General features: G+C 30.2%; 2 protein-coding genes and 1 pseudogene across 25 annotated transcripts; 2 read left to right on the forward strand and 1 right to left on the reverse strand.

Annotated features, from left to right (window-relative positions):
- The first annotated feature begins 833 nt into the window (after positions 1-833).
- LOC107941240 (leucine aminopeptidase 2, chloroplastic-like) lies at positions 834-3614 on the forward strand (annotated as a pseudogene).
- Positions 3615-11341: 7727 nt separating this feature from the next.
- Positions 11342-14768, forward strand: LOC107941241 (F-box/LRR-repeat protein At5g63520). The gene is made up of 10 exons (XM_016874794.2): positions 11342-11810; positions 11896-12003; positions 12159-12251; positions 12339-12476; positions 12675-12776; positions 12876-12915; positions 13033-13185; positions 13673-13851; positions 13985-14097; positions 14190-14768. Exons 1-10 carry the CDS (start codon positions 11637-11639, stop codon positions 14632-14634), a joined length of 1545 nt encoding a protein of 514 aa, XP_016730283.1. The 5' UTR covers positions 11342-11636; the 3' UTR covers positions 14635-14768.
- Positions 14769-19766: 4998 nt separating this feature from the next.
- Positions 19767-26106, reverse strand: LOC107941238 (uncharacterized). 24 transcript variants are annotated; one of them, XR_005911407.1, is made up of 4 exons: positions 25372-25504; positions 24969-25014; positions 22221-22248; positions 19767-20519 (listed from the first exon to the last, which is right to left on the reverse strand). XR_005911407.1 is itself a non-coding variant. In XM_041090215.1 (4 exons), the coding sequence occupies exons 1-4, from the start codon at positions 25780-25782 to the stop codon at positions 21875-21877; spliced, it is 351 nt and encodes a 116-aa protein (XP_040946149.1). In that variant the 5' UTR covers positions 25783-26106; the 3' UTR covers positions 21647-21874. The 24 variants fall into 24 exon arrangements, 1 of the variants encoding a protein (XP_040946149.1); XR_005911409.1 differs by having other exon boundaries at positions 19767-20523; XR_005911406.1 differs by having other exon boundaries at positions 22221-22304.
- Positions 26107-26630: the final 524 nt, after the last annotated feature.

Consider the following 26630-nt stretch of genomic DNA (forward strand, 5'->3'; position numbering starts at 1 on the left):
AACTAAAATTGGCTTAAATAGCCCTTCAAAACGGTGCCGTTTAGGCCTGGGTTGACCCGAATCCGACCCGATTCAGCCTAGGATCCACGCGTTTTGAGCGGAAGGGTAAATTGCGCTTTTAGCCCCTCCGCCTTTTAATGTTTTTGCAATTGAGTTTTTTTTTATTTTTTAAATTCAACCTTTAATTTATTTCCAATTTCAATTTCGTCCTGATGGAACGACGCCGTTTTAGAGGAGAAGGGATAATTTCTTTTCCAGCCCATCTGCGTTCTTTGCGCGTTCAATATGGTCCCCCAATCTTCAATTATTTACGGATTTGCCCCAAATTTTTGTCTACAGTTCAATTTAGTCTTTTTTTTATTTTCTTTATTTTTAAATTAATTGATAATGTAATTATTTTATATATATGTAATTATTTTATCTATATATGCATATATATTTTTGTTTTTTTAATGAATATTTTTCTATATTTATTTTTTAAATGAATATTTTTATATTTATACGTATATATTTATGTTTTTAAAATGATTAAATATTTACTTATTTTTTATTTTATTATTATTATTTTATATATATACATCTAATTATGTACTTTTCTATATTTTCATAAATACATTATAGATTTTGCTATATATAAATTTTATAATTCTAGATTTTATATGTAAATCCACGTGCATGTTTTTTTATTATGTACCTTTTATTCTTTATTTTTTATTTAGTTCTTTCATTTGTTTATTAATTTGTGTTTTCATTTATATTATTTTGCTTGTTTATTTAATACTTTGCATTTCATTGTTTATTTTTTTTATGTATATTAGGGTCTGTTTGATAGGGGAAAATATTTTCCGGAATTGGTTTTCCCCATTTTCCAATGTTTGTTTGGAGGAAAATATTTTCCTTTTGTAAAATCAATTCCACAACACGGGTAAAATCATCTCATCTTTCCGGAAAATGTCTTACCCCTTAGAAATCGGTAAGACATTTTCCACAGCTCATCTATTCACCTTTGAAACCCTTTCCACAGCTCCTTTCTTCACCCTTTCCACAGCTCCTCTCTTCACCCTATCGATTGCAGCATCATCATCTCTGCCTCATCTTCTCTGCTAGTTCACCTCTTCTCTTTGCTTGCCTCGTTAGCGTGCTGGTTCACCTCTGCTGGTTTATCGAAGGTAAAATTGCAAGCTCTAGGTTAGGGGATCTGTTGATTTCTGCAAGTTTTATTGCAAGTTTTTGTAGTAGATGTGTTTTCTGCAAATGGGTAGTTTTCTGCAAATTTTTTTTGCAAATCAGTTTCTGGGTTAACTGGAAAATGGGTAATTTGGATACTTTCATGGCCAAATCAGTTAGCAAAGAGATAGTTATGTCTTCTCTTTCAATTTTCGCTATTAAGGATGATTCTTTTTAAGAGAAAGAAAATGTTTGGCTTCTTCATCTGTAACTTTAACACCCCATCGTGCATGCGTATGCTATATAGCTTCTGCAATCTTTGCTAAATTTCATCTGTAAGTTCTCTTGACCTCCAACTTGGTCGATTTAGAACCGTCAGTTATTGGCAATTCTTGGACTTTACCGTTCTGTGTTGCTGTTGAGTTCTCCTGATCTTTACTTTTGCCCCATAGCACAGTGTAGAGTCCAAAGATTATGATTACAGTTCGTATTATGCTGGGAAAAAACAAAAGAAATTTACATGAGTGAATAATGCTAAATGGAAAGGAAAATTGAAAAAAAAATTACAGCCTTAACACCCTAATTTCTTGTCCTACTTGTTTGCCAAATATATAAGCCTAAATTCCCAACAGAACAGATGAATGTTATGGTCAGGGGAATAAACACTATTGATGCTTTTCATTAAAAAAAATCAGTAGAGACAATGATTTGTTTTATCTACTTGCTGAATAATTTACTTCAATCTGAAACATTTTATTCGATTATAGTCAAACTAGAATGTTCCATATTGTTTCAAATTGGTATTCAAGACTTGTTCTGTTGTTCCTGTTGCTTGAAAAAGATTAGTGACAAATAGCTGAAGGAGTGTGGTTTTCAGACTTTAAAGGAGTGTGGTCTCTTAACGATGCTTTAGCCATTTATAGGAAGCTATCTTTTGCTGAATGCTTAATTTTGGTGATTTACTTCTTGGTAATGGTCTCATGATTCATGAATGCTTCAAGCCATTTTCATGGTTAATTTTGCACAAAACCCATCTTTTAGCTTTTATCAAATCTAGTCTTTCACTTCATAAATTTTCCTAATACGCAGGTTCATTTTATTGTAGCATCTTGTGAAAACATGATAAGTGGAAAGGGTATAAGGCCTGGAGATATTGTCACAGCTTCAAATGGAAAGACAATTGAGGTATAGTTTGTTCTATTCTAGCTAAAAAAATAATAAAAAGAAATTTGAGGTATACATGAAATATATATGGTATTGTGACATTCATAGTTGGGTTCTTTCTTCGTTGTCTTTAATAAATTACTTGTTGCTCACTATGCGGATTGTAGGTTAATAACACTGATGCAGAAGGTAGGCTTACACTAGCAGATGCTTTGGTTTATGCTTGCAACCAAGGTGTTGAGAAGATAAAGCCGAAAACTAGACATCGTAAATTTGTGATTAGAGTTGTAAACTTGGTAGTTTCAATTGCTTATTTTGTATAGATAATCAGATTTCCATTTTTCAAGTCTGGTTGACTTATTTTGCAGATAGTTGACCTGGCAACACTAACCGGGGCTTGTGTTGTTGCTCTTAGCCCCTCAATTGCAGGTATATACTTAACATATGAATTTTTAAACATAGTTGGCACTTCAATATAACAATTTTTTTCTTTCCATTGAAAGTGTTTTCCTTATTCATAGTTGGTTCGAAAGGCAAGCAATCATCGTTTCATTGGTTGTTACTCAATTATTGAAACCAAAGCGGTGTGTGTACTGTCTCACCATTGCCAATTCATTGGAACATTTTCTTTAGGCGTCTTCACACCCAATGATGATCTAGCAAAGGAGTTATTTCAAGCATCAGAGGCCAGTGGTGAGAAATTTTGGAGGATGCCATTAGAGGAAAGCTATTGGGAATCAATGAAATCAGGAGTTGCTGATATGGTAAATACCAGCGGTCGCCAAGGCGGTGCTATCAATGCAGCTTTGTTCTTGAAACAAGTATGTCAATTTTACTATCTGTATATTTTTACACATTTAAACGATAGGTATTGTAATGTCCACGGTCGAACCATGTTGCAGAACTTCATTATTGTTGGAACTATGATTTTGCAGTTTGTTGATGAAAAAGTAAAAGTGGATGCACGTTGACATGGCTGGGCCTGTCTTGAATGATAAGAAGCATGTGGCAACTAGATTTGGTATCTCAACTTTGGTGGAATGGGTTCTGAAGAACTCTTCTTCTTAAATGAAAGCTTGGAACATGCTCTGTTGTGACGGTGGTAGACCGAAAAAGCAGAACAACATGTTCGAGGTTGTTGGGTTCTGTAAGATCTGTCTGATGAATAAGAAGCTTGTTGTTGGAATACTGCTCTGTTTTCTTTTGCTTTATGTAGCTTGTTCCTACAATGTTATAACTACATAAAGCTTTTTTACCAATAAATCTCTTTCCTTCTCATGTTTTATGGTGATTGTGTTCTAACTATATTATATATATATATACATATATCAGGATATTTGGGTAACTTAAAAAAAAATAAAGGGTTAAAACTTCTTTAGGTGTTTCAACTTGACAATTATTCTCATATTGGGGCTTAAACATTTTTTTATCTACCAGTACTTGATATTTCCTTGAAAATTTTAGAGTTTTAGCTTCAACGTGGGAATAATTATCAAATTTAGGTCTTAATATGGAACAATTGTCAAATTTAGGGACTAAGTTGAACAAAAAAAATTTAAGCTTTAATACGAGAATAATTACTAAATTCAACACTTAAATAGGGATTTAACCAAAAAAATAAAAGGATAATTTATCCTACAAAGCACTTTAACTCAAATGAATTTATTTCTACTAGGTTCATAACAATTGAGTAGGAAGGAAGTAGAAATAAAAATAATAATTAAAGATAGTTAAAAATGTGATTACTAGGAATACTTATAATTATGGGAAAATGTTGCTAAAAAAATGTGATTACTAGGAATACTTATAATTATGGGAAAATGTTGCTAAAATATTAAGAAAGTTACGTTAAAACAAGTTACATTAGTTTTTTTCAATTTATAACGATTAATATTGTAGCTTAATAATTGAGTATTATTATAAATAAATCGTTGCAATATATGTAAAAACAATTTATTATATGTAAAATATAAAAATTTATTAATATATATTAATATATGTAAAAACAACTTTTCCGTAAAATATTTTCAGGAAATCTGTCAAACAGCAGAAAATATTTTACACAGATTCAATCAAACACCAGAAAATATTTTTTAGTAAATCATTTTACAGAAAAGTAAAACATTTTCCAGAAATCATTTTACGGAAAACATTTTACTGGCAATCAAACGGACCCTTAGCTTCATTTATTTATTTGTATACATTATTTCTATGCCATTGTTATATTTATTATTGTTGTATTTATTATTGTGGCATATATTATAATATTATGTCATCTTTTTACTCGATTTTAAAAATAGAACTTTTCAAAATAGGGATAATACTCGTATTTAGGATTTTCAAGAAAATTGAGCCCTAACGTATTGAGTTCCGATTTTTTTCATAAAATCTAACAATCGATGATTGCTCTTTAATCAAACAAAATAAAACTTGTCATCGGGAATTCAATATGTTGTGTCCTAACGTATTGGATGTGACATGTTGATTTCTCGAGATAAAATTTTTTTAAAAATAAAGAAAATATTTAATGTTTGGGATTTAAAGAAATCGTGCCCTAACGTATTGGACTGCGATTTCTTCATAAATTTTAAACAATTAGATATTTTCTTAAATTTTATTACACGAGGTTTTTTCGACTAACTCATCATGAAGAGAATAAAATGTTGTGCCCTAACGCATTGGGTGTGATATTTTTCTTTTTTTTTAAAATGAGAAAGTCTTAATAAATAATTTAATTTAATTAAGGATCACATTTTTTTTAACTCTCGACTTTAAGACATTAATTAATCAATTTGGTACCAATTTTTGGGCGTTACGAGGGTGCTAATCCTTCCTCGTACATAACTGACTCCCGAATCCGTTTTTCTGAAACTCGTAGACCAAAGTCGTTTTTTAGGTGATCCAATCACACCTTAATAAAATATTGGTGGTGACTCCAAATTTTCATCGACAACTAATTTTTGTTTTTTTTCAAAAACTAAAAATGGTTTCGACACATAACATTACTAACTTGTTATATTACATATATGCATAAAACTATCCAAATTATGTCCTATTATGCTAAGCAATTCTATTGACACATCCACATATGAGTATACATATCAATTGGTAAAACCAATCCATTCAACATAATAAGATAGTTAACCAAATTAAATTATTTATCAAATACGAAACTTTAGGCCATACATAAACTCTCACATCTATGCCTTTTAGTTCATGCCATGCAAATCCAATTCATATACTAGTTTACATGCTTTCTCTATCATGAGTAACAAATACAAAAAACATGTCAATTTCATTATCATTCCATGACTCTTATTTTACTCTAGTCATCCCGAGTAGCCTGACAACGATGACTTTTAAATATACACAATTTTCCATCCCGAGTTTCCCGACATCGATGGTTTATTTAATTCAATGTATTACCATCCCAGATGGCCCGAAAACAATGGCTTCCACACTTTACCTATACTATCATCCCGAATGGCTCGACAATTATAACATTCATGATCAATTCATTCTATCATTCTGGATGGCTCAACGACGATGGCTTCCACACTTTACCTATATTACCATCCCGAATGGCTCTACAATGATGAAATTCATGATCAATTCATTCTACCATTCCGGATGGCCCGACAATGATGGTTTTCACTATATACATATCCTACCATCACGGTTGGCCTAGCAGTGATGGTTTTCAACCTAAGGCATGCCAACTCAATCAACGGTACGATACTCGGGACTGTTATTAGGGTAATACTGAATTGATACAAATTGTAACCATGTAGTACATTTCAATCTCATCATCAATTCATTAACCAAACACATATGTTCATATCATACACATTTTCTATTGAATTTCCACAACACATCACATTTTAAGATAATGTATATAATCTCTCATCTTATTCATTGTATTCCTTTATTTCGATATCTTCTAACACATTCAACATTACAATTCATTTTATCATTGTATACTTACCTTGGCATTCCATATGGAGCTAGCAAATATGTGTAAACAATTAAAACGATACGAATCGTAAAGGTACAAACCAATGTCTCGCGTCAATTATTGACAACTCTCACTTTTCCTTTCTCTCTCGATGACCCAGCGTCAACGTGAGCCACATACAGTCATAAAACATATATCTATGTAAATTTCTAGTTATGCTCACAATCAAATACCAAATCATGCATATTTTATAATTTATTCAATTTAGTCCCTAAACCTGAGACAAGCATAACTTTCAATCTAAAGCTTCAGATTAAAATTTGACTTTACATATACTCATTAGGGACTCTGTACTTCCTATTCCTACCTCAATTTTATAATAATTTTTTTATTTTATTCAATTTGGCTCCTAATGTACAAAACTAACAATTAAGCTTTACAATTTAGTCCTTTTCATAAACTAAGTTAAATTTCTAACAATTTCATGCCAAATTCTTCAAGAAATAAACAATGACAACTTTCTAAAACTTTAACAGTTTTACAAATTGGTACATGGGCTAACTAAATCAAGCTCCTGTGACCTCAAATCTATAAAAATTACAAGAAAACGACTTGATTGCACTTACCAATTTGTGGTTGAAAGCTTGAAGGAACTTAAGGTTTTCTTTCTTTCGAATATGGTGGATGGTGTGAGTTTGAATATGATGACAAATTGGTTTTCATCAGACTATCTTATTATTTATTTATACTAAACTTAACCTTGTTTTAGTTTAATTAATCATAGTTAACTAATTAATTAATCTATCATTAAACATAATTTAAATAATAATTTAGTCATACTAGAATTTGATTTCACCGTCCACTATCTCATGATTAAAAATGGTTAAATAACCAGTTTGGTCCTTTGAATAATTTCTATTTAAGTCCTTAAACCTTATCCTAATTTAAAGCCTATAGCGATTAAAATTTTACAATTTAGTCCCTATACCTTAATTAAACACAATTTCGGCTAAATCACTTAGTCATTTTTCAATTCAACAATATATTAACTCCGTAAATATTCCTATTTAATATTTACAGGCTCAATTTACGGAAATGAGGCCCCAAAATCATAATTTTCGACACCATTAGAAACTGGTTCGTTATAATTAAAAACTTTAAAATATTCTAAAATAATAATTTTTGGACCTTAATAAGTTAATTAATTATTAAAGTTTATCATACTAAAGTATATTATTTTTTTAATTTTTCTTTGAAAAAGTTTTCAAATATATATGGTTCCAAGTTTATGTGCTCTAACATGGAATTAGTTATATTGTAACAAGATTTTAATTTGACATGTTTTATTTTTTAATTTCACTTTAACAATTTCACTTAATTCGACTTGAATTGAACTTCATTCCACTTGACTCGATTTGTAAAAATTTCAAATCGAGTTAGGATGACAAAATAGGACTCGACAACTTGATTAACTCGAATTTTTTTCACTCAATTCGATCAAACGCTCACTCCTAGTTTTTAACTAAAACTTAAGGTTGGGGTGTTGGATTTTGAAAGATTTGAAGAGAAATTGGTAATGAAAGAGAAATAAAATTTCCTCTAATTTTCCTCCATGGTCGATTGCAACAAGCTTAATGTAGGCTCTTCCTTCCCCCCATTTGTTCATTTGTAACACTTAAAACCCCAAAGTCTGGTCAAATTTCATTAAAATGTGTGGTCCAAAAAGTAATCTATTCCCATAAAACAAATCCAATGGTCCAAATATATTTCAAATATCAAATACCATGATAAAATAATATTCTCAATATATATCTCTTGAGGAACTATCAAAATGCCCTTGCATGGTGATTATTATCATTTGCCCTCTTTTTTTTTTACCTCCAAGCATAATTTCTTCACAACAAACACTTAACCAAGCTACATTTCATACATCACATATATCCTTTAATCTATATCCACGAATGGTGAAAATTACACTTCTACCTATTTCTCAATAAAAACGAGAAATTTGCAATTTAGCCTATATACTTTCAAATCTTTTCCAATTTGGTCTTGAAAGTGATTTTCATCACACCAATACATATTATAACTTATTCGTATACCAATTAGTCAATAATAACTCATTTTTTCCATTTTGGTCAAATTTACAAATTAGTCTTCAATCTTTCTAAAATTTACAATTTATTCCTATCATCACATTTTCGTTTCTAAACTTATTTTAATTAATTTCCATTTAGAAATCACTTTATTTTCAAAAGAATTCATTTGTATGACATTGTTAATTTTCTAAAAGATTCACTATATTGCCATCGAAATAGTGCCACATGTTTAAATATAAATTTTTAAGTCTTACAAGATTAGTTTGTTTCAAAAACATAAAAAAAGGCAACAAGAAGAATAAAAAGATAACAAGAGAAATGAATAACTTGGCTTCAACAAACACCAACATTGGATTTAATCAACCTCTTAGGCCAACTATCCTAGTAAGAGTGTAAACGTGATCATCATGAAATATTGAAGAAAACAAGTTCAAAGCAAATATAAAAATCACAAGAATGGGATCTTGAAAAAGGAACAGCTCCAAGAGGTTAATGAAACAAAAACAAGCTAGATAATTCATAAGAGGGGCGACAACCCCTTTTTTCTAAAAAAATTAACATAAAACTAAGAGTTCTAATCCTACTCCAACTAGGATTACCTAAGCAACATGTAACATGTAAAGAACTAACCTAATGAAAAAAAAGACCAAGTATAAACTCACTAGCTTCGAGGGAAATTCGTCTGACTTATGTTAATAGGGCGTTGGATCAAATTTAAACAAGTAAATAACATAATTTTAGGCTTAATAAAATTGTTCAAATGGGTTCAAATTGGGTCAAAACTCTACGGTGGCTGATATGGATTATTGGAGCTCATTTCTTCAAGCCTTTAACTCCATTAAGCTCATAGATGATCATCCAAGCAAGTCCCACTTCAAGAAATTAGTTCTTGAACCAAGATTTCCTAGAATTGAAATCTTGATTTTTTAGAAACTTTTAAACCTTCAAATCTGCCCATTTTAAACCAAGATTCAAGGTCTTGATAATCTTGCTCAACTCCAAGGATGCTCAAATCTCATTCAAAGTTGGTCCTCAAGTTTTGTGATCTTTTGAGCTTGTCAAGTAGGCTTTGTAGAAGGTTAAGCCCAACATATTCTTGGGTTGAAAATTGGGCCCCCATACTCGCATCAACATGTTTCCTAACAACATTGAAAGCAAAATCTTAATACAACGCTTATACTCGATAGGAAAGAGAAACTCTTACAATTTCATAAAGATAGAGGCGACAAAGTAGTTGTAACCGTCGCGAAGCATACGTAACCGTCCATTTTTTAAGTTTTTTAAGTAATGGAAAGTATTTGCTGGAATTTTTGGAAGGTTAAAAATTTACTATTTAAACCCCAAAATTACTTATTCAAAATAAATGAATCAATAAATAAAACTTTGTTCTAACTCAAGCATATAGTTGCAACAAGCCAAGGAATAGTAATTGCTTATTACGTCATCGGATACTCAATTTAGGATTTCATTTGATTTTTGGTGACTATCTCACGAAATACTTAAAGAAAAATAAATGTTTTGTTTGGTAGAGCGGAAAGGAAATTGGAAAGATGAAAAATTGAAGGGGTAGAAAACTAGAAAGATGGAAAATATAATTTTTCTTTCAATAGGCGGGCTTGGTAGTAAGGATGAAAAAAATTGAAAAGAAAAATTAATTTTCTTTCCATTCATTGCTTAGTAGAGTTGAAAAATGAAAGGAAATAAATAAAACATTTAAAAGTTACATAATTTTGAATTAATATACACTTCTTTCTTATTTTCTCTCCTCTCGTCAATCCAATTTGGAAGGATTAATTTTTATACATTAGGATGAAAAATGATTATCCTTCTATTTTCTTTTCTCTCACTATTCTTTCCTACCAAACACTTTCAAAACTTTTTTTTTTCTACTTTGCCACTCTTTTCTTCCATCCCTTCATTTTTTCACCCAACCAAACACACCCAAAAAGTGTACATATTACTCTTTTGGGCTTGGGTTTGTACCAAAATTATATTATTGCAAGTTAATTTCTTGAAGAAGCATCAAATGAAAACTAGGATTGAGAAAAAAATTGAGAATTCAAACTATTATGTCTAGTTTGATTTTTATTCAAATTAGTTTAATTTTAGTTGAATAATTAAAAGTAGTCCTATGCTCACCCATGAAAATATTAAAAAAAATACTTATCTAATAATTATCTTTAAAAATATTATTACTAAAGAAATAAAAAATAAAAATAGTTTTAATAAAAAAAACTAACAAAAAATTGCATAGGAAGATGAAAAATATGAAAGTTTTTTTTATATATTTATATATAAAAAAATTAAAATACTTATATACCCTATGTTAATATGTTACTTTTTCTAATTTTTTTTTAACTCTTCATGTTCGTTTTATAGTTCATATTTGAGGTTGTGGCTTTCCTCTCAACAATGTTGTTTTCAAGATTCGATTTAAATTAGGGATAAATATCAAACTATACATTAACTTTGATACAATGTGCACTGTCACATATGAACTTCAATTTTGTGTGGTTTTATTCATAAAATTTAAATTTGATTAAATTTTCACGAACCACTAGTAATATTATCGAATTAGCATAATTTTACGTTAATTGAATATAAAAATAAATGTACATATTCATTTATTTGAATATATACATTTGAATCAATCACAAACCAACATATCAAATTTCACATTGGACCAAAGTTTATGTACAAAATAGATTAATTTGATTTTTAAAATATCATATGTTAACCACATTATTATTTTTTTCTCAAAACCAAATCCAACCCGTTCTGGATCATTTGCAAGACTTTGAAGTCATGAGAATCGGAGAAGCAACGGTGGGCGAAATATACAAGGAAAAAGCAGTTTGATTAGGAGCCTATGGAACAAAAAAACAAGAAGAGCTATAATAGCAATAAGTATGGATTATGTAACTCAATTAAAGCAATAGAGGAGAAGATCCGCCTGATTTGACAGAAATAGCCAGAAAACAAGACCCAATTAATCCCAAAGAATCCAAACTTCAAATCCAAATAAAGAAATGAATCCATTTCTTAATTAATAGCTTTAATTGCCAGGTTTTAGACCTTTTCAGGATTATGGAAAACAAAGAATCCTGTTAATTATTTCCTTCTCATATGTAGTTCGAAACGCCTTGCTTTTGTCGTTTTTCCCCCACCCTTCTTAGACTTTGGCGTTATAAGTACGTTCATGGCTGTGAAACACACTCACACTGAAAACACTGAAGATTGAAGAAGAAAAAATGGGTGGTTTTGCTGCTGTTAATGATGATATTCTTCAAAATATACTCTTCAGGTTGCCAGCTTCATCGTTCGCTTCAGCTGCCTGCGTTAGCAAATCCTGGAACAAAGTTTGCGACAGAGTTTTGACTTGTCCCAAGCTTGCCTCTGCACTGTCTCTCAACCCTTCTCTCCCTGTAAGTTAAAAGACTAACTGGTAATTCATGATTTATCCAACATCAAAACACTTGAAAAATGGATTATTCGTATTTCAATTAATAGGATGCTGTGAAAGAGGCTCTTGACAAGGTTCTCTCCAAGCCAATTCGTCCTCAGTTTGCCATTGCCTCCATCGGGTTACAGTTCAGCTTGGAAGCTGCTCATCAAATTGTATTGTCTCTTTCCCACAATCTTTATTTATTTTATGCTTTCCTTTTGCTCATCAACGGACCTTGCAGTCTTTTCTAAATCCCCCACGCACCAATTCAGGGGCAAAAAGTTAAGGGTCTTTTTTTTTTTGGGTTTTACTTTTCCCTATGTTGCAGATCACCGAAAGACTGGGCTCCAAAGTACCAGTAGTTACCAATGCTGCATGTGGAATCATTGGTAGAGATGCTATCACCAACACAATGAGAGAGGTTTAGTTTTTATGCTGGTTTATTCCAAAAATTAAAACTTTGAACAGCTAGATTGCATTAGAGTCCTTAACTGAAGTTATATTGCAGGTTCGATGGCACATGATACCTGCAGAGGATGGTTCAGTTTCTCAAGAATCCGAAGAATTTAACCGAGGCATTGTCTTGATTGTTGGATATCTACCTGGACTGAAGGTTGATGCCATCCCTTTATTAAGACCAAAGATGGTAATCTTCCTACCTTAGTAAAATTTCTTGTTAATTGAAGTTCTCGGAATTCGAATCCCAAGCCTGCTGGATATCACATGAACTGACTGGCTAAGCTTCAAGTTTTCTGACCAGCCTTTATAGATCCGGTGACAGTGAGTTTGGTTTTCTTTCGTTTCTTTCTCCAAGGAATTTTGACATGATTTGTATGGATATCAGGAGCATCGGGTTACCATGGTCGATAGATTTATGATGGATATAAGGAATTACACAGTTTCTGTTTCTGGCAGTGTTATTCCAGCTGGGGTGATAATGTTTGGAGTAAGTCAACTAACATCTTCATCATTTCATTCAAATAATCTGTTTTTCTTGTTACTTCTCCTATTTGCATTACTAACACTCGGCATGAAATAATTTTAGGATCAACACATTGACTTGACTCCTGTTCTTGCAGAGCTTGGTAAATTACTTAAACATATTCATCACTCTACTATAGATCCTTTGTTGTATTTCTAGTACAGATCATGAATTGCACACAGGCTAAACACTGTTGGAAACTTGTTTTTGTTTTGGTCAGACTGTGTTATGCCTGAAGAAACAGTGATTGTAGGGGAAGCAAGTAGCCGCTTCGTATGCAAAACTGCTCGTAATTCTGAAGAATACAATCCTGATCTATACTTTTTTGATGCTCTAGCTTTGGTATTTGCAAAGGATAAAAATAAGCCTCCTGGTACTTCTTTTTCCCTCCTCCTTAGATCCTTTCTAATGAATGATGATAAGTACTTGGAGAGCGACTCTGCAGTGGCTTTCAATTGTCAAAATTCCAAAGTGCCACTTAAATGGTGCTTAGAAGCTATTTTAGAAAGGAGGAAATCAATTCTAGGGATCAAAGTCTAAAACGCTATAAAATCCTTCTTTCACGGTACCATTTATGTCAAACAACAGATTTTTATGGTTTCTTCATAATTATATATTAAAAACAACTATGTTCAAGATATGCAATATTTTTTTAAGAATTAAAATATATCTGAGATTATAATCACTGTGATGCCTTTGTGCATCCAGTGCTTGCTTGCTTCAATTTGGTTGTGCTTTTCATCCATAGTGATATAGAATTTTGGTATGGTTCCTATTATTTACACTCTTCTTTTCTTTCATCTTGCCAAACACTATCATTTTCCGAGAAATCAATGATTCTTGGTTTATTTGATAAACAGGCATTGGAGAGACTCGATTCCATGCGACATTGTCAACAGGTGTAATGCCCTTCGGCCCTGAGCTCAAGGCAATATCTGTAACAGCTAAAGGCACAGAATGTTCATGGCTCACAGCCAGCATGAATGGGTACCATCAAATATTAGATAGCCAGAGGCTTTTGGATGATATCAGTGAAGAGGTAACGATATCAATCAAAATTGTTTGATGTGGAAATTCGAATTTCGAGTCCATGCTTACTTTGAACGTGAGCATTAGACAGTTTCATTGACAGTGGAGTCAAAAGGTTGCTGAATCAGTTATCTGTGATGCAGATGGATGATGAGGCCGCTGATTTATACATTGGGGTCATACAGAAAAGACCATCGTCCCTTGAGCACGAGAAAATGAAGCTACGAACATACTTGGCCTTCTATGAAGTTTTAGGGTAAGATTTGTATATAAGTTCTATCCATTACATTTTCATGAAAACTCAAAGAACTCATTCCATTAGCTTTGGGGTTTTCTGTTTTTCACCAGAGGGGATGAAGAATATTTAGTGGTGGATGGTGTTGGCATAAAACCTGGAGACACATTCTTATTCTACCATTCGGACTCGGCCACTGCATCATCATCTTGCCTTAATGCCTTTGAAAAACTGAAAGTTCTGAAACCAGCAGCTTCAAGTTCCCGAAATCCCTACTCCAACATGGACAGCAATGGCGGAGTTTTCGGAGGGTTGCTTTTTTCATCCCATTACCGTGGAGAAACATACTTTGACAGCTTCCCAATCTACAGCAATTTCCCTGGTACACCATTAGCGGGCATTGTTTGTAATAGAGAGATCGGACGTGACTCCACAGCGGCTTCAATGTGGCAAGAAGCTAAAGAAGAAAGCCCAGCTCGTTGTTCCCTCCATGTTTGCACCACTGTCTATTTGGTGTTCGTATATGTTCCGCCAGCTCGAAATCTTTATATCAATTAGGACCGTTTCTCGCTTTTATGGCATGTTGCATGTCTGTGTGCAACTTATTCGACCCTTTTTCTGCCTAAATATTTTGACTTTAATAGAGTGTTTCTTTAATTTGTAATAAAAGAAAGTACTTGCTGTTTTAGACCCTAAACTGATTTTCTTGTCTCTTCTCTTCTTCTTATATTAAAACTCATTTCTTACAAATTATTAAAAATTTATTATATTTTTAAATTATTATCTGAAAAAAATTTAAAAAAATCATATTGTTTTAGTTTTAAATAAAAAATTTAATTATTTATACAATAAGTATTTTTATATTCATTCATATAAAATTTTATAGTCTTATCTAATATATTATAATTATATTAATTGTATATCATCTACAAACTATTATGACTAATTTATTCACTAATAAGAAAAGAAAAATAAAAAATTAAATAGTAAAGAGTTTAATTTACCATATATATAAGATTTTTAGAGTTTGTACAAACGTTTGAATAATTATTAGGAAATTTTTATTAGGAATATATTTGAATGATCAAGATAATTAATATATGTTATTTATGTTTATTATTTATTATCTTGGATAATTTCGTTTTGTATTAATTATATGAAGTAAAATTATATTATATATATATTAAATACGGTGAAAATTTTTTAATTATGATTTCAAATTTGTTTACTATTGTAATATATATATATATATATTTAGTTCATAAGGTATTTACCGAAGCGAGCCCAGTAACTAACTTTCGCATTTTGTAGGTCCATTAAAGGGATAGATGCTAGCCACGAGTTTTAAAACTGTTCCATACCTAAGGCGATAATCGAATTCTCGACCACTAGTTAAGGTAGGAAAGACTCTTATTATCTCACCTAACTCACTTGGTTGTAATATTTGAATTATTAAATAAATTAATATAATTTAATTATGTTGAATGAATTGAATAATAAATATTAATTTATATGATTAAAAACACATTACTTTAAAATTTAATTAAATTACTAAAAATGTAAAATTACGCACCAAACATTATAAACTAGTTGTAATAAAAATATAGATAGAAACGTTCAATAGATGCTTATCTATTAAACCCTGATTCAACCCTTTTTTTTTCTCCTTTATAGGGTTAATTTGATAATACTTTTGAAAAGTACCGTAGAAAAATATTTTTAGAAGTATTTTTAAAAAGTTTGGTTTAAAATTTGAGTGTTTAGTATCACTGTCAAAAAGTATTTTTGAGAAATAAAATGTCCATTTTAGACATATTATTACCAAGTAACAAATATGCATTTAAATAATGTTCAAATAGTTAATATTATTATATTTTAGTAAGAATATAAAATTTATTATAACTTATTGTTAATATTTTAATATATGAAATATAAATTTTAAATATTTTTAAGCAATAAATATTAATTATTTATAAAATTTAATTAGAATAAATAATATATATTTTAAATTTTTAAATATAACCATTAAATATTTGTAATTAGATATTAACACATTTGTATTATTTAAAAAAATATATTTTTTATTTTTAATTAAGCACCAAAAGTGTTTTTGGGAGAGGAAAAGTTAAAAATTTTTAGTTTATTCTTTTCAGAAGTGCTTCTGGAAAGCCAAAAATTTTAACCAAAAGTAACTTGTTTAGCACAGCTTTTCTTCCAAAAATGCTTTTGAAGCAAAAAATGCCTTCTTTAAGCACTACTAAACAAGCCCTTAGTTGTTATGCACTGGCCTTAGTGCTAGTCACAACTAGAGGTGATCATGGGCCGGGCTGGGCCCAAAAAAAATTTCAGCCCGTTTCTTAGGCTTGGGCCCGGCCCGGCCCGAAACATGGGCTTGAAATTTTGTCCAGGCCTGGCTGGAGGAAAAAAATACTAAGCTTGAGCCCGGCCCGGCCCAACCTATTTTTTTTATGATAGAAAAAAATAATTTTACTATTTTAATAGCCTATATTTTTATAATTTTTAAAAGATTAAATTAACTTTTTTTATCATTTGAGGGGCAAAGTGTAATTTTACCATTACTATTTTAAAATTTTATAAATTATAAAGAGTTAAAAAAAGAATTTTTATTTTTATTTTAGAGTAGAACCCTTGCCCATGAAATATCGTATCAACAAATTTAACAATACTAATAATTAAAATTAAATTTTAAAATTTGAAATATAAAAATTAAAAATTTTAAAATTAAAATAAAAAAAGGGAGGAGGGAAGGGCTTGGGGATTTTTACGGGCTTAGGGAAATGGGAAATGGGAAATGGGGAGGGGAAATGAGAAATTTATTTTTAAAACAATATATATTTATTATATTCGGGCCGGGCCAAAAAAATTTTACCTGAGGCCCGACCTATTTTCTAAACAGTTCTCGTTTTTTGCCCAAACCCATATTTCGAGCCTATATTTTTACCTAAACCCTCCCATATTTCGAACGGGCCGTTGGGCCAGACTAGGCTGCCCAGCCCATGATCACATCTAGTCACAACCCCCCTCCCCTTTCTCATTTTCTTTCATTTTTCATCATCTTTTTTTTACTTAGGTCTGTTCAGGGTTGAGTTATTCGTTTAGGCCCGAAGACTTGTTCGAAATTTGGAAGGAGTTGGATAAAAATATCAAGCCCAAAAAATGAGCTTTGACAAAAAAAAATTAAAACTGTTTAAAATATAGGTCGAACTCGGGTTTGAATATTCAATGCCTAATCCCAACCCATTTTAAATTTTTAATACTTTATATTATGTTATTTTTATATATTATTTAATTTATAACACATTAAAAAAATGAACTTATACTAAATACATAATACTACTCTAATATAAACATTAAAATAATGTTAAGATGACTATATAAAAAATTTTAATAAATAAAAAATGTATAAAATTATTAAATACTAAAATAATATAATTTAAAAATATTTAATAAATAATATAGGCGGACCTAAAATGGGCTTGGGATTTTTTTTTGTAAATATGGATGGGTTTGAGCAAAATTTTAAACCCATATTTCGGGTCTGTCCGGGCTTAGACAAATATAATGTATGTTAATATCATTCTTAGACTCGACTTGAACCCGGTCTGACCCGACCCATGAGCACCTCTACTTCTACTTCCACCTATTCATTTCTGCTATCTTTTTTTTTCATTATCATTTCTTCCATATCCACCATCTTCTTTTTGTGCCATTTATGGGGGTTTTCTCCTTTCGTTGTCGGCCTTCCACCATTTTTTGGGGTGAGGAAGTTCTCTCTTTTGAAAGAATAAAATTTCTCAAGTTAATTTTGACTTGATTGTTTTGAACCGATGGTGACTCGTTTTTTCGAGTTTATGGTGATTACGCTTAGTCTAATGGTTTTCAAAAATATATGAGGTTCAGTTGGAGTAGAGTTGTAAATGAATCGAATTTGAACATATAAACTTTTGTTCATGTTCGTTTATTTGTTTTTAAGTTTGTTCGTGTTCGTTAAGAATTTTAAAATTTTTGTTCGTGTTTATTTATTTAAAATTATTTGTATTCATATTCCTTCACTTAAGTTAAACGAACATGTTCATGAACATTAAACAATATATTCTCATACATATTAATGAATAATAAACAAACAAACAAACAATATATGTATATATTATTTTTTTGTAAATAAAAATAGTCAAATAAAAATTTTAATTATTATATTATAAATAAGAAAACATATAAACAATAATAATTTTATGGATTAGTATTTAGTATACTAATAGTATAATTTTATTCCACAAGCCGTCCTAAAAAATTATCATGTCTCTTTTTTCTAATATTTATTTATTTTTTAATATTTTACTATATCCGTATAGGATACTTGTCAACTCTTTAACCCTGCTTGTGGAGTATAAAAACTTCATTGTAGTGTACTAAATATTTTTTTGTAATTTTATTAATATATATTAATAGAACCATAAAATAGCTTGTTCATTAACATAAATGAATTGGAAAAGCTTTGTTTGTATTTGGTTCGTTTAATATACGAACCTCAAGATCTTATTTATGTTCGTATATTTATCTTAATAAATGAATATAAATGAACAAAAATTCAACTATTTATCTTAATATAAATGTTTATTGAACGAACTATTCATCTACCATCGCAAGTTAGAATAACTGGGAAAAATATGACAATCATTGCGGAATATAATGCACCAGATGGTGGAGTTCTAACCTAGTGGTTGAAGTTCGCGGATAAGGTTTGTGTCCATGATGTTAGGGTACGTTTAGTTCACTGTAATGGAATAGAGCTGTAATGGACTAAAGCTGTAATCAGTAATTCAATTGTTTGGTTGAATGGAATGATGTTGTAATAGCATAAGGAAAAAACTAAAATAACTAGAATACCCTTAGTAGAATTTTTTTTAGGTAGATGATTATTGTTATTGTTATTAAATTTTAATAAGATTATTATTAAAAATAATTTAATAAAATTATTATTATAATTATTATTATATGAATTAAAAAATCATAATATATAATACTATAAAAATAATATATAATCTACTTTATTATTTTTAAACTGCAATACATATTTAATGTGCTAAAATATCATTAGTGAAACAAATAATTTAATTATTCTACAACAAAAAACAAAATACTAGAAGTAATAAATAACTTGAGAATTATATTTCACATCCAAACATAATATTCATTTATTAACAAAAAAGTTACATGATTTCATTAGTTTATATGTCATAATCCATATGTTATAAAATTTTACAACATCAAAAAGTTACAACATTGTAATGACATTCTATCATGTCATTATACTATCCAAATATTACAAACACAAAAAGTTACCAAAATATCATCAACACAACCATGATTTTAATGGTCAGCAAGAAATCTTCTGACCCATTCCAATTGCACAGAAGAAGGTAAACTAAAGAAAATGAGCATTTGCATTGGATGATCTGGAATTTTGCTCAATGCGCGATAGCGCTCATTCTCAGTTAAACCTTCTACTTTACATAATGTTGGATATAAATTTAGAGCTCTTTCTTAAATGGTCATTTCTGACTTTTGTTGAATTAGCACTTCGGAGGCAATACTCCTACTAATTTCAACGCCAACGGTCCGTATGTTTTTCACCAATAAAGTGGCAGCATCATGAAATGAAGTAGAAGAAATATGATCATTTGCATCAATTTTTTTTTTCTTCTTTGAAAATGTGGAATCACCTTAGTTTCTAGCTGGTTGCGGGTGTGTAGCTGAAACATCCATGTCATCTAAAGAAATATCAGCTTTGCATCCATAGAAATCGTTTCTTTCTTCATGAATATTTGTAGTAGCTACATCCTCAACATCTATTTCTTCAATAATATCAGTGACTGTTTGAGCATCTTTCCCAGTGGCTCGATCTTTTGCGTAGATGGCAGTAAGTTAGTCATAATAAGGAAAACTACGATGTTTGAATTGACCGGCTTCTTTATGACTTTATAAAAATGAGAAATTCATATTAGATATAAGTTTGGTCAAAATAAGATAATAAAAACTTGAAATAATTCTTACATTTATATATGAGTTCCACACCGCATCTTCAGCAACAACAAACTGCCTCTGCTCATCCCAACCAAAACCGTTATTGTTTTTTCCACTAAGCATGTCATAAACGATTGACCAATCCCTTTTTAATGTCCTAATCCTCGATTCAAGATTAGGTTTAGCCTTCAACATGGCATTGGGTAAAACTTTTTCTAACATTTTTTCCAACTTATTTAAATAACCGGCTTTGAATCTCGTATCAGCATTAAAGGTTCCAACATTGTGCAAGTCGACCATACAGGCAACCAACACAGCATCTTCTTCAGGAACCTACTTCCTTTTGGTTCCTCGAGAATTTTGGGAAGAAACACTTGATTGTGAAAAACCTGACATAACTAACTTAAGAAAAAAAAAACAAATTAAAATTAAGTTCAATATTATGAATCAAAAGGTCAACACTTTATAAAATTATAACACATGATAAATCAAAAGAAAATAAATTACAATTCAACAAGTCTAGTACAATGCAAAAAATAATTCAAACAACACCAAAGTTTCATAAACTAGATACATGAAATAACATAAACTTAAATATTAACTTTTACTATTTTTACCCTAAACCTAACTAATTTATAGATGCATGTCATTCATCGAACATTTGGTTGGCTAGTTCCATCCTCAAAGTAGCCCATTAATCCAATGGATGAATATTTATGATATTCGGTTTATCGTCATCTATCACATTACTAGGTAATCCTTCTCCTAACTCCGCTTCAATAGGATCAAAACTCATATAGGTTTGAATAAAATTATTGAGCAAACAACATGCAATAATAATTCTATTGTGCACCCTCACAGGATAGAATGATGAACTCCTAAGTATTCCCCATCTAAGTTTTAATAACCCAAAGCATCTTTCAATAACATTGCACGCTGAAACATGTTTCATATTGAAAAATTCTTCCGGAGTACTTGACTGGTAACCCTGACGCCACTCATTCAATTGATATATTTGTCCTCTAAAAGGTGCAAGAAATCCCTCACAATTTGTGTATCCAGCATCAACTAAATAATAACTTAAAAAAAATATATTTGTCATGGTTAATTTCCAAAAAAAGTATTTCCTTAAAGATTAATTCAAAGTCCTCTAATTTTACACTTTACCATGAGGAACTTTTAGTCCATGTTTCCTACTAATGGCGTCTCGAAGAACCCATCCATCAGCAACAGAACCTTCCCAACCAGGAAGAACATAAACAAAATGCATATCAGGTGTACAAACACCTAGCATATTTGTTGCTATGTCACCTTTTCGCGTTCGATATCTAGGTTTATCAACTGTTGGAACCCTAATCTTGATGTGGGTTCCATCTAAAGAACCTAAGCAATTCTACATCACATGTATAAAACCTTGAGTTAGGATACTATATTTAAATCTAAATCAACTAAATTATGTATAAGCTATATATAGAACTCACTCCAATACCTTGAACCATTTCCACCTTGGGTCTATAGAATTAGCTGTAATTGACTCTACCTTTTTAAATAAAACATCTTGTAAGCGTATGACAATATTTAAAACATTGTGAAATGATCTGCTAACGGTTTCCCCTAACCTATTAAAGTGATGCTTGATAACTCAATTTTTAAGGTGATGAGAAATGATATGAAAAACATTGCCACTTGCTCATCAACAAGCATGTTCCTTGACGACTTCAATCCCCCTAAAGTTTGTAACATCTCACATAGTTTAAAAAAAGGTAATTCTATTCATCCTAACTTGTTCAATGCAGGTCTCGTCAGTAGCATATACAAGTCTTTTCACATAATTTCGTTTTGCATAAAAATCTAAAATATAGGATCTAATCCTTGGTCTATAAGCATGTAGGCTATGGATGACACCCAATGTAAGTAAGAACCAACTCGCAACTGTACATATTTGCAACCATATTGTCAATGCAAGACCAATTCTTTTACGCCTCACACTTTGTACTATTAAAGGCAGACGAGCCATTACTGCAAGATATTAAAGTGTTACATATCTTCAAATCATAATAAAAAATAAAATCAAAGAATTTAATTGCCAAAGAACTTACAGTGATTCAGTGAATACAAGACGCTCAACTGTGCGTGGAGGAAACAATCAAACAAGCCAAAGAAGAATAGGAATCAATAACACACTATCAAAGAAAAATGAACAATACATATTAAGAATCTTTACAAAGCACAAAATAGAAATTAATTACAACTATCTTTGCAAGTAAAAAACTTGAAATTCATTTCTTTATCAATCACCCAAAAAAGAAAAAAAAAGAAAGAAAAGAAAATAATGTGTTTTTGTGGATTTGATTAATTGATGACTGACATTTAATAATTATTTAAAAAAAAACCCATTTAACACATCCACATCCAAATAACATAGTTTCCAGTTCTACAGAAATATACATATATTATATGAAAATTTTAAAATATTCGATCTTTAATTTACCTTCTAAAAAGTTTGTATTGATCCTCACATTGTAATTAACTAATGTTTTATTTGAATTAATAATTGTGAATAGAAAAATATATATTATTTTGTTTGAATAGTTAAAATAAGTAAAAGGAAAAAAATAATATGAATAAAATAATTTTTATGAGAAAAGAAAATAAGGTCTTAATTTCTTTTATTTTGTATAATTCGATTATAGGTATATAGTGTGTTAAATATCTTAAAAATTATGTATTTTAAAATATTCGATTATTATTTGTATTTAAATAAAATCTAAAACTCCATATATATTACATTCTTACCATAACATGATTTGTTTGTAGCATTTTACTTTTTTTTTGTTTCGTTAGTTGAGATAATTTTTGTAGTGTTAATTATAATTTTTAATCAAACAATATAAGTAATATAAAACATTTTTTGAAGACCAAAATTAAATATAACATAAATTAATAAAGATATCAAAAATAAAAATAGTTTAAAAATATATTAAAAGATTAAAATAGTTTTAAATGAAACATCAAAAATAAAAACATGTCGAAAATTAAATATAACCAAAATGTTCTTGTTTAAAGTAAAAAGATCAAATCTGAATTGTAAATGTAGTTTAACATGTATATATTGTCTTGTTGCTACCCTAGCACACCCTTGAGTGATATTTTTCCCCTTCTTGTTGCTACCTTCAACCACTCTTTTAGCTAAAACACAAACCATTCCATTATTTCAAGAGGATACACATTTAACACATAATGGTTCCAACTAAATAGTCCAAATAAAAATAAACTTAACAAAAAACCAAAGGCAAAATGAATGGAAAACATGAAAATGTCCTTAGCAACCATGTAAATGCCAGATAAAATCTGCAACTTTTGAATCAATCAAAATAGATGAAAACCAGTGGAAAAATGAGGGTAATGAACGATTGCCTGCAACTCAATACAAAAATCTTACGATGGACTGGTGATCAAGTTATAATGTCTCTGTCCAATCAACTATCAACATTATGAACGATACCCTTAATTTAAATTGCATAAAACAGATGAAGATAGGTACAAAATATGATCATGCTTTCATTAGTTTTTAAGGAGAATTACTATACAACCTTAGAAAATAGAAACTCAATTATCTGTTGCCTTCAAAATGTAGAGGCAGATTAATAACAAAGAAAACCAATAGAAAGTTACAACTACAAACTTAAATATTAAATATTCGAGATTCATTCAGCCAATTCGATATTAAAAAAATTGAAACTTTGAAATTATAAATGAACGAAGCATACTAGATCAAATTAGATTTAAATTAAATATAATATCATTGACTCACTGTGGCAAGCAATCACCAATGATTTGAGCACACATATATGCATAATATATATTTGAAGTCAATATGGTAAAATGGTCCATCCTCATGCAAATGTTATCAATACAAATCAGCAATGATTAAAAAAACCATCCTACATTAGTTGCAATCTCAGAGTCAGATCATACAAACAATTGACTATCAAATGATTAAGATGGACTAAGATTCATGCTTGTGCTAAGCAAGATTTGCAAAAGCACAAAGCCTGAGTCAGATCCATGCTTGTGTTAACTAACTATACCACAACCACATAAAGACCGAAAGAACATCCATAAAAAAAACTTACAAATTCATAAGATTTGTAATAATATCACGAGTCATGGAATTGGAAATTCTGTAGAATTTAAAGAAAATCATATCTTCGTTAAGACTATTGTGAGGGTTTCTACTTAGAACTAACCCATTAACATTTTAAATAGAACACAAATTTCAACAATGGAACTGAATACCGCAGAAAGTTAGCATCACATAATTACTGCCAAAAAATGCAATAAAGGGCTTTATCCGATCTTTAAGTCAGAAAATGAGTACATGCATGGTAAACACTTTTTACTTGGTACTATCAATACTAAGAAAATGAAAAAGATGAAATGAATTTGCTACCTTAGCCAACAAATTTGAATCCAGTAAAACAAAAAGGATGGCGAGATTACAGACAAAAACTAAGTAGGTATATCATTTTATTGCATTCCACTTCTAAATCTTTCCTAGAGAGCATATGAATGAAAAAGTACACTCATTTTCTATCATTATTCCCACCAATCCTCTATCCGCCTAGTTTTCAAAACACTCCACCAATAAAATTTTAAAGTTAACCACAACAACATAATGTATACGGTACATTCCAATAGGGCAGAAAATGCAAAGAAACAAATGCTCTTACTTCTTTCAACTTATAACATTATACTAACAAAATTTAAGAAAAATAAAGACAGAAGGGGAAGAAAAAGTAGCATTTAAGGTTAAGAACATAGTTTGAAAATTACCCTGTTCTCACCGTATTCTTCTGAATACTCTGATCCATCTCATCTGAAACATGTGATCTAAAAAGCACATCAAACTGTATCAAATAAAGCATTATTAAACAAAATCCAGTAAAAAGTAGTGCATAAAGTCTCGAGTTAACAAACTTGTTATGGAATTCATAAGCACTATCACGAAGCAATTCAAGATCAAAATAATGATGCTGGTAAAACTTTATCTAAAACCCGATACAGTAGCTAAATCTCTATGCAACTTATGATTTTCTAAGCATATTAGCACATATTTCGAATTTCTCTTTAATTTAACTTCAATGGTTTTCTCAACTGAAATGCTTTGTTCAGCTTAAACTGCAACTAGCCCAACATTTTAGAATCAAAATTGAAAGAAAAAAAAAAGCAAAGCAATGGAAAATTTACTAGTAAAACGATTTCCTCATCTCCCCCGCCTCTGTTTTCTTTTTCTTTTTCTTGCTCAAAAACTCTGTAACTGATTCAAAGCTCAAAATCCAAAACCCCATCAACCCATTTACCACAAACAAAAAATTCCAACCTGAAATTGAAACAAGCAACTTGAAATCCCTTACAATAAAAAGAAATGACCAACAATTCAAAAAAAAAAAGCTTAGCTTTCTAACCCTAAATTGCCCTAAAATAATCGGATCAACCAATTGACTGATTTTTTTTTTCAAAAAATCATTTTTTTCACAACTCCCTACTAGTGCAATACAAGAAAAGAAGCAAAGAGATGAAATTATCAATCACATGTTTAAGATTAAACAAAAACCTAATGAAACAAGAAAAATATAATATTTCATGCCTCTGGTTCATAGATTATCTCGATCACATTGTAAAATTCCTCAATAGGTCGCTCCTTCTGCCTCACCACAATAGCAGCTGCTATTACCGAAGAAACGATCAAAAGGCCTCTCTATTTTCTGTCTCTATTTTCTCTCTATTTTGTCAAAGGGAGATCGGGTTGGTGAGGATAGAAGCATGAAAAAGAGGGAGATAAGGTTGGAAGGAAATGAGAAGAAGAATAAGAAAGAGGAAAGCTTTAGACGTGAGAAAGAAAGGGTAATAAGAGGAAAATTTTCTCCCACCCATTCGTTGAATAGATATTCCCAACCCAGACCACCAAATTGTAAACGTTACTTTTGCCTTGAATAATCCCGTTTGGAATAAGGCTGTAATAGCTCATTACAGCCAACCACACAATGGCTTAGTGATGGGCCCACTGAATTCAGTTGTAATGCATTAGTATTACAGCCAACCAAATATCACCTTAATGTTCTTGCCTACATTTTCCTTCGGGTTTGAGTTAAGTGTTTTTATTTATATGGCCTAACTTTTAAATTGCCTTTGTTATCACCTCACTTATCGAAGGTCAAGTAAATAAATATGATTATTCTTCAATATATATCTATTGAGTTTATAAAACTTTTTATATCTATATATTTATATTTCTAGCTCTGGGACAATATTAGTATAACATATAGTTTTTTTTTAAAAAAAAATAAGTTTATTTGTTTAATTAATGAAGATATAAATTTTTTGTTACATTTTTCATATTTGTGTATTAATATTATTTTAATTATTTATTCATTATTTTAATTCTAGTTTAATTATTTTTTTCAAATGCATTTTTAATTGCTTATTAAATAAATTTTTTAATATTG

This window comes from Gossypium hirsutum, chromosome D03 (assembly GCF_007990345.1).
Source record: "Gossypium hirsutum isolate 1008001.06 chromosome D03, Gossypium_hirsutum_v2.1, whole genome shotgun sequence".
Taxonomy (NCBI): domain Eukaryota; kingdom Viridiplantae; phylum Streptophyta; class Magnoliopsida; order Malvales; family Malvaceae; genus Gossypium; species Gossypium hirsutum.

Coding starts and splice junctions, on each gene's coding strand:
- LOC107941241 (XM_016874794.2), top strand. CDS start 11,637: ATGGGTGGTTTTGCTGCTGTTAATGATGATATTCTTCAAAATATACTC. Junction 12,004..12,158: donor TGGAAGCTGCTCATCAAATT/GTATTGTCTCTT, acceptor CCTATGTTGCAG/ATCACCGAAAGACTGGGCTC. Junction 12,916..13,032: donor TCCTGTTCTTGCAGAGCTTG/GTAAATTACTTA, acceptor TGTTTTGGTCAG/ACTGTGTTATGCCTGAAGAA.
- LOC107941238 (XM_041090215.1), bottom strand. Junction 22,249..24,968: donor AGAGTATTCAGAAGAATACG/GTGAGAACAGGG, acceptor CTCCACGCACAG/TTGAGCGTCTTGTATTCACT. Junction 22,141..22,220: donor CTTGTATTCACTGAATCACT/GTAAGTTCTTTG, acceptor AATATCTTGCAG/TAATGGCTCGTCTGCCTTTA.